The 15,168-nt window shown below is 44.8% G+C and overlaps 1 protein-coding gene across 1 annotated transcript in view; it reads right to left on the bottom strand.

Annotated features, from left to right (window-relative positions):
- Positions 1-15,168, bottom strand: part of LOC146866377 (uncharacterized) — a 185,526-nt gene that overhangs the window by 11,910 nt on the left and 158,448 nt on the right. Inside the window, exon 9 of the mRNA XM_085640851.1 lies at positions 6,110-6,153. Within this exon, the coding sequence (XP_085496977.1) occupies positions 6,110-6,153 (44 nt within the window). The remainder of the gene's footprint in view (positions 1-6,109; positions 6,154-15,168) is intronic.

Genomic DNA, 15,168 nt, shown 5'->3' on the forward strand with positions numbered 1-15,168 from the left:
TTACAGAGGAATCTGTGACAACAAAACAAGCTTCTTCAGGACGACTTGTTTAAAAATGGAAAAAAACTCACTGGTGAACTCTGTAAGATATCATAAATGAGTCCATTACAGCCAGAAAGTTATACTAAAAGCTACTGAGTTACGATCACCTTTGCAGCTTTAGAATTAAGGCATGAGCGTAATAGAGGTTTCGACTGTTCTGATGACACTGTGAAAATCCATGAAGCTTAGGGCAAATACTGGACCAAGACACCATACCCCCTGAAACAATGCCAGTTTGAGCTCCCTCACAAACTCTGCGTTTATTCTCAAAACCTGCTACACTGCTGCAAGTGTTTTCCAAGGCTTTATAGACTCTGTTATCTCTTGGGACAAAGTTCTCACTGGTTCTTGAAGTTTTTAGTGCATGGTCCCTGAGCTTTAGTCAGTCAATGCCCTCAGCAATCCATCAAGGATCAAAACTTCAAATCTGTTCTCACAATGAGTTTCAATTTCTGTTTGTGACAGAGAGGCCCAGAGATTGGAAAAGAGACAGACATCTCTGAGTATGGGCGTTTGCGACTGTGAAAGAATTCGCCTTGATAAGGCAATCGTCTAAATAAGGAAAGATTTGAATTCCCTCCAGTCGAAGGTGAGCTGCCACCGGTGCTAAGACTTTGGTAAAGACACAGGGGCGCGGAACGTAGTCCGAAAGGAAGGACCTTGAACTGGAAGTCCCTGCCAGCCACTCTGAACCTCAAGAACTTTCTGTGTCTGGGGAGAATAGGTACATGAAAATAAGCGTCTTGGAAGTCGAGGGTGGTCATGTAATCCCCTGCTGTGAGGAGTTGAAGAATTTCTTGAAGAGTCAGCATCCGGAAGGATAACTTTTTTAGATATTTGTTGAGGGAGCGAAGATCTAAAATGGGACGCCATTCTCCCGATTTTTTTCTTATTAGAAAAAATCTGGAATAGAAACCAGTTCCTCTTTGCAACTGAGGAACTACCTCGATCACTCCCTTTCGTAACATCAAATTTATTTGGGAAAAAAGCTCTGAGGTGAGCTGGATGTGGTCCTTTGGGAGGAGTATTCGGAGGAAGTTTTGCAGATTCTAGAACATGACCTCTGGCCACAATGTCCAAGACCCATTTGTCTGTTGTCATAGATGACCAGTTTGAGTAAAAACGGGAGATTCTTCCTCCAACTTTTAAAGGGGTAAGTGGTAGAGCGGGTGGCAGGTGGCAGTTATCACTGCTTTTTAGACGTATCACGTCTACGGTAGGAAGACTTTCTTCTGTTTTGCGAATACGAGATAGTTGGTTGTTGCCTGAAGGATTGTTGATGCTGAGATGAGTAATGTTGGTTACTCTGTTAGGACTGATATTGTCTTTGCTGATTATAGCCTCCTCGACCAGAAAAGGATCCACGGCCTCTAGCACCACGAAAAGGCGGTTACCGAAACTGAAGAGTACAGAGAGATCTTGCTGTCTCGGTATCCTTTTTAATGGGCTGGAGGGCCTCGTCCACATGCTGACCAAAAAGAAACTTGCAGTCAAAAGGAATATCAAGTATTTTAGCCTGAACCTCCTGGCGAAATGATGTAGCTTTTAGCCAGCCCTGTCGCCGCAGGACTGTGGCACCTGCCAGTTGTCGAAAACCTGTAGACGCAACATCCACAGCCGAATCAATAATCTCAGCCGAGATTCGTTCACCCTCCTGATGGATTTTTGAGCGCCTCAGACTTAGATGGCTCAGGCAACATGTCGATGTAGGGAGAAATGTCCGACCACATCTGTCTATCATATCGACCTAAGATGGCCAGTGAATTAGCTGCACGGACGGTTGCTGCTGCCATGGTCAAAACTTTCTTTCCAATAGCGTCCAGACGCCTCCCATCCCGATCAGGAGGAGTTGACAGTGTAGAAGAGGGATTCCGCGCTCGACGTTGAGCTGCTTGGGCAATAACGGAATCTGCCTTTGGCTGACCTATCAGACATGCTGGCGAATTGTCTGGTGCCTTGTATTTCTTCTCGAGGTGGGGCAAGACCGCAGGAATAGAAGCAGGAGCTTTCATAACCTTTAGTCCTTCATGCCAAATAAAGTCAATAATAGGAATCGATAGTATCTGCTTCCTCGGCTGATCTTTAAAATCGTAAAGGAAACAATCATCCTTATTTGTTTCCCTAGGAAGGAGGAACCGTTGTGTTGCCTTCTCCATGAGAAGATGAAAACCTCCGATGTCAACTGGAGGAGAGTCAACCGGAGCAGGAGCAGATGGAGACGGAGTTTGAATTTGGTAGTCGCCCCACTCTTTCATGAGTGATCTGTCATTCAATTCACCTTCCTCCCTATCGTCATCCGTGGTGTGAGCGTCCTGAGAGTGATGCGAAAGTACCGGAGAATGTGGTATGGGCAACCTCAATGCTGATGAAGATTGAGGAACAGGTGTAGGTGGTATAGAAGAAGCTCATTCAGATGGAGGGAAACGGCGATAATAATCGTCCAACATGTATTGCAGATTATTTAGAAGAGCCAAAGGCATTTGGGCCGTAGGAATTGGATCTGAAGCTGAAGGAACAGTCTCCTGGCAGAAATTCTCTTCTTGATCCACATCCTGATATTTAATGAAGAGCTTGGAAAGGCTCCTGGCAGTACGAAACCGATCACCCTCATCCGATTCTTCATCATCCTCTTCATAATCCAGCAACTGTGCAGGTAACACAAGAGGAACCTTAGAGGGGGAGGTGGGAATTGGAGAGAGAACCTCCAAGGAAACCCCACGTCTTTGTAGTAAAGAAGGCGTTGCTGTCGACGGAGGCAACTGTGTAGACAGTGCCGTAGACGATGTTGTTGGCGTAGACGAAGACCAAACCTGAAGAGCCGTGCATGAAGACAGTTGTAGCATCGACGAGGTAGCCGTCGACAAGCCAATCGTCGACAACACGGACGACGATGAAGTGATCGTCGACGAGACAAACCTCGACGACGAGGCGGCTGTCTACGAGGCGGCCGTCGACGAGGCAGCCGTCGATGAGCAGCCGTCGACGAGATTCTTTTCATTTTCGTCGTCGGAGGAATGTCGACGGTAGATCTCACCTCCTTCGTCGACGAGACTGGCTTCACGGAGCCGGATACCAGCGTTGACGAAGATGATGCAGACGACATTATCATCTGCAGCTCCGGCGACAAGAAGGTAGCAGTCGACGTTGTCGTCGCACCGACGGTAGGCTTCGTCGACGAAGACATCGTCATCGAGCTCATCGACGAGGGACCCCGTTTCTGAGGTAAATCTCTGTCAGAAACTTGTTTTGAAGTCTGAGACTTCACACTTTTTCTCGGGGGCGTAGAAGGAAGAGTTTTACTCTTAGAAGGTGGAGGAGCCTTTTTTGAAGTAGAAGGCAGCTCAGCACTCTTAGAAGTTGGCTGTTTTTTCGACACCTTAGCCCCAGGAGAAGATAAATCCGTGTCAGCCGTCCTCTTCCTAGAGGAAGTAGTCTGGACAGAGGCAATACTCCCAACTTCAGATAAAGGATTGTCCTTATCTTTAATCTTCTGTAGCCACAGAAGTAGCCACCCTTCTCTGTCCCTCAGAGTCTTTTGTGGGAAAGTTCTGCAGATCTTGCAGTCTCTCACCTTGTGGTCAGGATACAAGCAGTAAATGCACTTCTTGTGGGGATCTTCTGAAAACAGTCTGAGCTTCCCACAAGATTCACAAGGTCGAAAGAGAGATTTATTTGAAGAAATCCTCAAATGAAGAATTCCTGAAGAAACCAGAGAAATACTGAGCAGAGCTCAGGGAGACTCCCTTCACACGACGTGCGGTAGAAAATCTGAGAGCCTGAGCCTCTGAGGAGAACATTCTGGGTGGTGCTGTCGCCTCCTTGACTGTAGTTTGGACTATATATAATGACTTGGACGAGTCATGAAAGTGGAGGAATTTTTCCTTTTGATTTCTGGCTACTTTACTTCCTGGTTCTAGGTTACCTATGATATGGTTTCTATATGCAAATATATTGCTATTTTTATGTACCGTGGGACTCCCACTCCGACGACGGGGAATGATTCAGGCATGTGAATCTATGAAAGATACCCCAATACTGGAGAAATTATTTTTGTAGTCGATGTTTTGGTACTTTACATTAGAAGTATGCAAAGTATGTGTTTTTGATGTAGATATGTTGACATGGATATTTTTGCACTGCACTGCTTTTATGCTGGATATTCTGTCATACAATTTAAAAGACGCTCCATGATTCATTAGAACAGTGTCCAGGTACCTTTATAATTGATTATTTTTAAAGACTCCTATTTCATGGCTGGCAATACAAGATCAGATTAAATGCCAGGCCCAAACTACGAATTCAAACACTCTACATTTTATCTGACATACTGAAAACAAAATGCAGTAATGATACAATGCCTTAACCTTCAATGTTACAGTTAAAGGCCCATACATCTCATTTTAATACATTATAGCTCCCAGTAGTCTTGAGAGATTGTGACCCTCTACTGTGCGTCAAGTGGCACCGACGGGTCACCCACACTCCACAGATGTAGCTTGGCATTGTTAATGGTTTGCTGCTATAGTCGTTAGTGACAATAGATGATTAATGTGTTATGGAAATTATTCAGTGTCTGATCCAATGGCAACAATTAGATCTCACCAAGATAGTGGTAACTGATGAAAACAAAGTGTTCAAAATGTCAGGAAACAGAACAGTCATACATAGCTCTATGCCTCAGTGAAGCACAGGAAAGCCAGGAGTGGGCGAAGGGGAAGCACTGGGCAATGAACAGCAGAGGAGCACAGGTGATGTGGAAAAAGTAAGAACAGAGTGATAAGCATAAGGGATGCACAGGGTTATGGGCCTCAGTGGTGCACAGAGAAATGTGCATCAGGTTAGCAGGATTTGATTTGCATAGAGGAATCACTGGACGATTTGCATTTAGGAAACAATGAGAGCTGCGCATCTATTTGGAGAGCACAAGTGCTGTGCATCACACAAACATGGAGTCATGGAAATCAGGAATTTGGGGAAGTACGATAGGGGCACAAGGTGATGTCAGAGAGGTTTTTATGTCCGAGAAGTCAGACTGGCTGAGAACCCTGATGTCCCTAAATCCCTATGCAGAGGTATTTGGAGGCTGATGTGCTTTTTACATAAATTGTAGGAAAACAGGAAAGAAGGGGATGAGATAAAAACAGGACTGGTCTCGCCCTCTAGGTGCATTTGTTTCACTTTGTGTCACAGCCTTCTAAGGCCATTTACAAGGCAATCTTGACGACATGGAGATATGGACCAGTTTAGTGACAGTAGAAAACAAGGTGTACGAGTATGGAATGAGATAGAAGGCCAAAATGATTAGACAGATGTATGGGATTACCTACCGTTACAGCAGAATGTGCTGTTAAGGAGCTCCCATCAGCTCCATATCAGGTGGGAGCCAAAAGATGGTAGGAAATAGTCAGTTTGCAAACTGAGGATCACAACAGTAAGCAGGAAAACACAAAAGGAGCCAAATTCATGGACTGATAGATCATGAAGTGCACTATAGGGAAACTGTAACAAAAGGGAGCTGCAAGGGAAGAAAACAACAGTGCACGGAGGCTAAAATGGGGGAATAATCATGCAAAGTGGAGAACCACCGCAACAACGCAACACGTTGCTAGGTATCTTCTTCATCACGAAGAGGCGGTAAATACTGACTCCCCACTAACACCCTATTATTGAACAAGCTAGGAAGTGAAGATGTCATGTGAAACAATGTTGTGTGTTGCAGTGTTTGTGTGAGCCCAACTTCAATCGCTGTGCCTTCCAAACTTTCTAGCACTCCGAGTGACTCTGTTATCTGTGACCTTTCTGAATCCTGGGTTGCCATGTACCAGGCAGGCGAAGATCATCTCGTTATGCTTTTTTTTTTGTTCTTTGCATTTTGTAACTTGGAGAAACCAAAAATTGAATGCTACCCAGAGAGATTACCAGTGTTAGCTTATTAACAGACATTCCTCCCATCACCTTTTATGTTTTTGATGTAATGACGACAAAACATATGGGAAATGCAAATGCCATGTCGTATTCGTGTCAAAATTTCATTAAAAGGTTTCTCATAACAATTCCATCCACTTACCCTGTCTGCCATTGATTTTCGCTTCAGCAATTCGACTTGCGGGCCTGAAAATGAGAACAGGAGACCTGTCAGAAACATTGTGCAATACAAAGAGCAATAGTACATTTATTATGAAGGGCACAAAGTTTAAGGCAAATTTCGGGTGCATTACATGCAACAAGCAAGAGATTACTCTCCTCAGTCACTCAACTCTTTTTAACTTTCCCAACAACTATCTATGTCATGGGATGATCTTCCATTTCAGTGCAATTCGTTTTAGAGAATGCTTCCATGGCACCTGACAGTAAGTTAGAATGTTCACAGAAGAGGGTCCCAACCAATAAGGCTTCTTCCAAACCACACAACGGGAAATGGCCACTACAACGTGGCCGTTTCCACGCATGACAATAACCACGCATGCATTACAATGCATGCGTAGTTACAATGAATAGCCTTTACCACGCATACCTTTACAACGAGATACGTAGTAAAGGCAAGTGTGATAAAGGTGTAAAAAAAAAAAAGGGGGTTCTCCCCCCACAAAAAATATAAAGCGTGGGTTTAAAAAAACGCACCTCTTTCCGTCGTTTTAAGTTAATGAAGAGAAACGACGTGGAGGCAATCGGCGTCGTTAGAGGAAACGGAAAGACACTTCCGCTTCCTCTTAATGACGTAAAATGCAAATCAGAAGTGATTGGAGTGGAGAGGTAAGGGGGAATGGGTGTCGCGCAGGGGTAAATTTTAAGGGTACATTAGGGTTAATTTCTAGGGATAGGAGATATACTTTAACATTAAAATGCCATTAACATGCATAGTTTAACAACGAAAAACGTTGTAAAAATATGCGTGTTAAAGGCATTTTCGTGATAAAAGATATGCGTGGTGATGGCATTCCCGTTGTAACGCATGCGTGGTAAAGGCATGCGTTGCAACGGAATGCGTTGTAACGTCATACAACCCCACACAACAGTACCTAGCTCCTAAAGCCTCATTCATGGCTTTGGGCATTGAATTAACTGTTGCCAACATGGTGAGGGTTTTTTATTTCTTCCTCAAAATGCAGAAAACTATTTTCCACTGTTTTCGTTTTAAAAACAATTAAGCTCATTTCTTTTACTTGTTTTGTGTGGCGCTGAAATGTCTCCTTGTGGCACTTTCCGGGGCTTTAACGCTGAGCTCAGTACAAGAATTTTAGTCAGTAGCTGCCTGTGTTTTGGATGAGTGGGTTTATGGGGGGCATATGGATCGCGAAGGAAGGGGGGAAAATAATAAATAATAATTAAAAAAAATAAAACTTACTTGCAACCGTCCAAGTCCCGCGTCGCGCTCCTCTGCTTCAGGCACAGGCTCCCAGAATGACTGGAGCCAATCCTGAAGCTGCTCTCACATTAGAGCAGCTTCAGGATTATTTTTGTTGTTGCATATTTATATAGCGTGTACTCGACCCGAAGGTATTGGAGCACTTTACACAAGCACCTTATTTACAATACACATTCAGGTATGGGGAGATTAAGTGATTTGCCCAGAATCACAGGATGTGGACACGACCCTGAGGCTCGACCCTGGTTTCTAGCACCAAAGTCGGCAGTCTAGCTGACGGACAACATCCCCTCCCCTTGGCCTGAGCGCCCTCAATCTGCACTCCCGGACAGACTGAGAGTCTGTGCCTGCTCTCTCCAACCCCAGCAATGCACATGATGGTTTAGACGGCCAGCCAAACCATCATGCACATTGAAGGGAGTGCATTACCACTCCTCTCAGTGCCGTCATCCCCCAGGCCCGCCCCCAAGAATTGTCAGGAAAAGGAGAAATAAAATGAGTGCTGTTTTTCCTCTTGTTTCCTGCCATTTTTTGGGGGGGGGGTGACACTTCTCCGCCATAGGAGCCGCTACTCCCTTTAATCAAAGGAAACAGATGCTCAGTTATGTCTAGGAGATCTGCCATGTGGGACGAGTGGACAAACGTTTATAGTGTCCTTGTTAGTGGAGTCTGGTATCTTCTTGCTGGAGAGGTGGATCCTGGACCTTACAGTGTAAAAAGTGAATTCCTCTTTGAAAGACTTGACATGAGGGCTTTCTTGCAGGACAGCAGGTTCATAAAGCTCTGCAAGTGTGTCCAGATTTCTTGGTCCACTATGCTGATAGTTCTGCTCCCAGTACTGACTATCCTGTGTGCCTAAATGTCAGAGGCTAAATATCGAGGATAAAAGTATTGTGGAGTTAAGTATATATATGTAAGTATAGGTTTATACTTAACTCCGCTTATATGTCCCTTGGCAATTTCTATATCTTTAAGGTAGGTAGACGTGGGTTTACGACTAGTAAACTTAATCTTGCCTACATATACTTTTCTTCTTCATGCTTTGGCCCTCCTAATGTCGAGAAAGGCACATTCAGTGCTCCTCAGTGGTGTGAACCCACATTTCTTCTAATTTGAGCCCAAATACTTTGGAGCATGAGCCTAATCTCGCTCTCCATGATGTTGACTGGGAAAGGGAAGATGGAAATGTGACACCATAGTTGGTTCTTACAATAGGTATTAGTGCCCTATTTATTTTATTTATTTGCTGGTTTATATAGCGCTGGAATTGACTCCGGTTGGAGTATCTCTGTGGAGCCGGTAAAACAGAGGAATAAAAGAAGGAGCTAGATCTTATTTCTGAACAGTACGGTTTTCAGGAGCATCCTGAAAGTGAAGTGTTCTTTACACTGTCTCAGAGATAGGGGAAGTTTATTCCACAGTGTAGGACCTGTAATTGATAGTGCTTTGCTCCCATGTCTAGGTTTTTTAGCACGGGGAATCACTAAAAGAAAATTGTTGCTGGACCTGAGCGATCGAATTGGAATATAGGGAACAAATTTATTTTGAAGATAGACGGGCCCTTGTCCATTTAGACATTTATGGATCAGGCAGCATATCTTGAATTTTGTTCTCTGGCGGATTGAAAGCCAGTGTAACTGCTCCAGGAGAGGTTTGGAAGCAGTTCTCGGAGGGGCGTATTCTGAATGACCTGAAGCTTAGCCAGTACGCCTTCGTTGGCAGAGAGCAACAGGCCATTACAATAGTCAATCCGACTTAAAACCAAAGTCTGAACCAAAGTTCTCCTAAAGGAGTCAGGTAGTAAAGGGAAAACTTTACGTAGCAGGCTAATGGTATGGAAGCATATTCCTGAAATATAGTTAACATGCTGTCTGAATAATAGATCTTGGTCCAAACGGATCCCTAAAATCTTCACGACCTGTTTAGGTTTGGGAACCATTTCCAGGTCGAGTGGCCACCAGTCAGGGGTCCATAATATTTTAGCTTCTCCAAACAACATTACTTCAGTTTTGCTGACATTACACTGAAGGTAATTGGAGGACATCCAATGTGCCACCGCCTTCATGCCTGCATAGAAAGAGCTTTTTACTTCAGCGGAGAGAGTCTTAAAAGGGAAGAGGAGCTGAGTATCATCAGCATATGATACTGGGATGAAACCATACCTACGCATCACTCTTGCCAGGGGTGCCACATAGATGTTAAAAAGGGTTGGGCTTAGACAAGAGCCCTGTGGCACCTCTTTAACCAGTCAATGGCTTTATCCTTGATGCCAGCGTTCGACAACCGGTCAATAAGGATGGTATGTGACACGGTGATAGATCTAAAAGAACCAGGATCACTGAGAAGCCCTTGTCCTGGTACATATGTAGATCATCTGTAACAGACAGAAGGGTGGACTCCGTGCTGTGTTTCGGCCTGAACCCTGACTGAGAGTAGTCCAGGCCGCCAGCAAGTTCAATGTAATTGGACAGATGGTGGTTTACATGCTTTTCAATCAGTTTCCCTAGAAATGGTAATAGGGATATGGGCCTAAGATTGGCTAGTTCGGTCCATGGAATAGTGGTATTTTTCCTAATAGGTCTAACAAGGGCTCGTTTCCAATCTCTTGGGACAGTGCCTGAGCTAAGTGAGAGATTCACCAAACTTTCGATCGTGGGACAGAGCTGTTCAGTCAGGACAGGCATAATCCTAGCTGGGATAATATCATCTGGACTGCCACTTTTTATTTGTGATACTAGTGAAGATGGTTCTTGTAAAGAAATGAGTGGGAAAGTGTTTAACATATGTTTGTCCTGCTTGGGTTCAGAATCCATCTCCAAGAGAGCCGTATCTATAGAAATACTTCTGTTGGCACAAACTATTTTATCATGGATTATATCTATTTTGTTAGTGAAGAAACATGAAATTTCATCACATAGCTGTTGAGAGGCTAATTCAGAGGATTCACATGCTGCCGGCTTAGTAAAGGTTTGTAAAATTTGATATAGGACCCTTGAAGAGTTACCTGCAGCTGTGATTTGTGCTGCAATATAATTTTTACGAGCAATGCGAATAGCTTTATGGTAGATGGATAGTGAATCCCAGTATTTGTTTTTATCCTCTACCAAATGAGAGGTTCTCCACCTCTTTTCTAATTTCCTGGCATTTAGTTTTAGTGTCCTTAAGTGATCAGAAAACCAAATTTCTTGTTTATTGACAGGTCTGGGTTTGAATTGTTTCAGAGGGGCAATCTTATCTATAGCTTCCTTGGTCGCTCTTTCAAAATGATCTGATAGGCGCCCCCTGCTGGTGCTTGCGTGTATGCGTGAATTATAGCGAAACGCATAAAAGAACCGAGAGGCGGGAATCCAGCCAAGGGGAGAGAATCCTGATGAGCAGAAGAGCGGAGGCTCGAGAAGGATATAAAGTGCGAGACGACAACCAGCGAGGAGTGAGGGAAACAAGGAACTAGGGGCTGAGAAAAGACTGAAGGAGCAGAGGGAGAGAAAAGGCTGCCTGATAGAGCAGTAGAGAGAACTGACGGAGAGAGACAGACAGACTGAAAGACGGCGAGTTGAGTCCGAGACATGTTAGGAGAACAGAGAAGATTAGAAGGATCAGGTAGACGGGATGATCACGGCGAGGAGAGCGAGACAGACCATGAGAGCAGAGGGCTAGAGAGAAGAGACTGTCACGTGCGAGGACTTGGGTGGAATGAAGAGAAGGATCAGAAAATAGAGACAGATAAAGGAGAGAGAGAGAGGCCAGGGGACAGAGGACTAGAGAGAAGGGAGAGACAGGCAGAGTCCAAGAACAGAGAGACAGAAGAGACGTACAGAAACTATAGAAGAACATAGAACGGGGAGACGAGACAGACGGACTGGGAGAACACAGATGGGTCCACTTTTTCCAGCGTGATCGATCTAATGTGACAAGATAAGAACAGCCTTGTTTACAATGGCGCTCTCGGAAGCGCGCGCGCTTGGTGGGGGCGGGGGAGCGGACCCTTTGAAGTGCTCCCAAAAGGTGGATTGCATGGCGGCACGATGCGCGTGATTGTGCGCGTGCTAGCCATGCAATCCGCTTTTTTAGAGCACTTTTCGAACCCGCTTTCTATAGTCTCGCTTTGCGATCGCTTACGCGATAGCAAGGTCGAGACCTAAAAAGCAGTTCAGCTAAGCCGGGCAAACCTGGGGCAGACTTCAACCCCTTTTCACACCTCTTGCTTTGTGAATGTTCAAAAGCCAACAGCCATGGTGCTGCGCACAGATGTTAATTGTAGAACATTCACAGCAACATCTTGGGGATTTCAACCTCCTCGGGCTTCCGGAGGCCTTTGTTTTACTAATTAGAACATTCTACCCTGATGTGGCGAAATTTTGTTATAGCTTTATTGCCCACCATAGCTGGACTAAATCGACTATCAAAGGCCCACTCCATTGTTAAGAGACCTCACAGTCGGCTCGGGCCTTTAATGCTTGAAATGTCCTTTAATGGCTGGTAAAGCCTGCTACAGTGGGATATAAAGCTATAGTCAATATATATTTAGCTGTAGGGAATCACAAAGCTTCAACCCTCTACTGACAGTCGGAAGTACAGAGATTCCAGCCAGCTACACCATATGTCAAATTAGAGTTCGTGAATTGTAACTTTTGTTAATATATGTTTAATTAAGTTTCTTCACAAAGACTCAACAGTTAATTTAACAATTTGTAAGTGCCTTAAAGCACTGATTCAATACGGATGAGTCATCAAAGTTACCACAATACACAGCTATGCCTAATCAGTTGTTGAACAGCAATTACATACATCACAACAGGCACTAAGTTCCAAAGACTTTCTCATTATCTGGGGCCTAACCATACATTTCTGGATAGGGCCTCCAAAGCATCCAGGCCGTCCTGTCATTTGTCATATCGCCTATTCAGCACACTCTCCCAATCCACATGAAACCCAGCAACCATAGGCACTAAAAACTCAGATCCAGCTTAAGACCCTCTGAAATCTGGGTAACATCCAACACATTTCCTTAGTGCTGGGCCTACTGACACTTCATATCCCACTGCAGAACCTGCATATACCACCTAATGAAATGGTCAAGCAGGATGCATGAGGCCAGGAAGCCAAGAAACTTCAGAGCTACTCTCACCAAGATCCATGTCTGAGACTGAAACGTCACGGTCATAGCCCATTTGTCCTGGACTAGTCGTGAGGGAGGAAAGGCCTGGAATCACTCTGTGCTCAGAAGAGCTCTCATATAAGAAAGCCTCTGTGAAGGAGTTAGGTGTGACATGGACTCGCTGATAGAGAACCCCAAAGATGTCAGTAGATTTGCCATCATCTGGAGGTAGTCTACAACTGACTGTGGTCACCTACCTTCAACAGACCGTCATCTAGGTAGGGGAAAACTTTTATCCCCAACCTTCGAAGATGGGCGGTGACCTCCAGTGTCTCTTTTGTGAAAAACCATGGGGCTCTAGTAAGGCTGATAGGGAGCAAGGCAAACTGAAAATGCCTCTGACATTGAACCACCAGTAATGTCTGTGGGACTGCAGGACAAGCACACAAAAGTATGCGTCTTGCACATCAAAGGCAACCATTCAGTCACCCGGATCCAGGACAGACAGAACTTGGGCCATTGTGAGCATTTTGACTTTGTCCTTTCATAGGAAGGTAGTCAGAGGGTGAAGTTCCCAACAGGATAATGCTCTCTATCCTTGTTCGGCACAAGAAAATAGTGGGAGTGAGATTCCATTGCCTTTCCAAGGCCTACACCCTCTTGAAGGCCCTCTGGCTAGTACCTCTTGTAGAAAGATGGGGAGTTCCTCCTCTGAGAATGGATCTGATGTGAGAGAAAGGTGTAGTGGCTCAGAGAGAAATGGAAGGACATACCCAGCTGGAAGACCTGGAGGACCTATCTGTTAGATGTGATGGACTGCCACCCTAGGAGAAAATGTTTGATTCTGTCTCCTATAACATGGTTGTGTGGAGTTTGGAGGCTAATGCTGTTGGGATGTGAGACTAAGATTAGGGTGGTCCTTGGTGCTCTGCACAATGTCTGCTTGACTCCATCCCTGGCCCTGAAAGAGCTGGGGTGGCTGTATTAGAGTGTTCAAGGACAGAGTTAGTCTTCTTACCATATAGGTGGGACCCATCGAAAGACATCCCATACGGGATGCCTGAACATCTCTAGAAAAGCCAGTGGATAGCATCCACACACGTTGGCAAAGCACCATAATAGTGCTCACTGTTGTCCCCCCAAGCAATCAGTAATATCAAGTTCAGCCCTAATTGCATATTTGGTGTCATCCTGGCTGTCCTGAAAGGTTTTTTTTATCAAAAAAGGCCTAAAGCTCCTCTGGTATTGTTGACCGACATCAATGCCAAGCTGGCCAAAGAGAATATTACCTTCTCAAATGCCTCAATCATTTTGACTTCCTGTCTAGAGAAGTTGTGTGGAACAAATTCAGTTTTACTTTGCTGGTGGAAGCCTGGACAACCAAACTCACAGCAATACGATGCTATGTAAGAAAATCAGGGTTGTCAGGTGATGGTCTGTGTGACACCTGGCCACCTGCCTGTTCACTGGTGGGCAAGAGCAAAGCTTATCTCAAGTTCCCATAAGGGTATGAGGGACGGCTTCATTAAAAGAGCTTAAACGAGGTTGGTCCAGGGTACAGTGCAAAATCTCAATGAGTAAATTTGGCATGACTTCAACAGAATGCAGGTGTACATCTAGGACCCCAGCCGCATGTCAAATTACTAAGGCAAATTGAGCACTGTCCTTAGCTAGTGGTCCAGTGGTTGAAATCAACCCGGTATCAGGAGATGTATCAAGCACACTAGCCTCTTGTAAATCCATGTCTACACTGATGTCATGATGTAGGGGTAAATCGTCCCCATCATCATTGTCAGTTGGTGGCAAACACTGGTCAGAATCCATGACAAAATGATAATGGAGACTTTCTTGGTAGAGGAAGTGCTTTATCTGAGGCTGAACGTACATGAATGGGGTGCATTGGAGTGGAGTCATAGCGCAACCTAAGTTTCGGTTTACATGGATTTGGTTTACGGTCGGACACTGGAGTAGGCATAAGCTATACCTCAGGCACAAGGACTGCTGTCAATGAAGAAGGAACCAACACAGGTACTGGAGCACGAGTGGAAGTCAGTGTGGAATCTGACATGATGTCGAGGGGCTCAGACCGCGGTGCGAGTAAACTTCTGAGCTGTAACCCAACTGGAAGCCCCTGTAGACTCTTGGGGCCTGAAGGTGTGCCAGATGGAGCCAGAAGAATGCCAAAAATATGCAGCATGGCCTCCATAAAGGATTTGACCTGCTGCAGTATCATTGATTTCCCAAGAAATTTGGCGCACAGGGGGACCAGTTATGGCATTGACTCCTTGTTCGGAGATCAGGAGCAAGATCAATTGCCAGCTTCCGACCTCATTTCTTGGTCCACTATGCTGATAGTTCTGCTCCCAGTACTGACTATCCTGTGTGCCTAAATGTCAGAGGCTAAATATCGAGGATAAAAGTATTGTGGAGTTAAGTATATATATGTAAGTATAGGTTTATACTTAACTCCGCTTATATGTCCCTTGGCAATTTCTATATCTTTAAGGTAGGTAGACGTGGGTTTACGACTAGTAAACTTAATCTTGCCTACATATACTTTTCTTCTTCATGCTTTGGCCCTCCTAATGTCGAGAAAGGCACATTCAGTGCTCCTCAGTGGTGTGAACCCACATTTCTTCTAATTTGAGCCCAAATACTTTGG

This window comes from Triturus cristatus, chromosome 2_1, assembly GCF_964204655.1.
Source record: "Triturus cristatus chromosome 2_1, aTriCri1.1, whole genome shotgun sequence".
In the NCBI taxonomy this organism is placed as follows: Eukaryota; Metazoa; Chordata; class Amphibia; order Caudata; family Salamandridae; genus Triturus; species Triturus cristatus.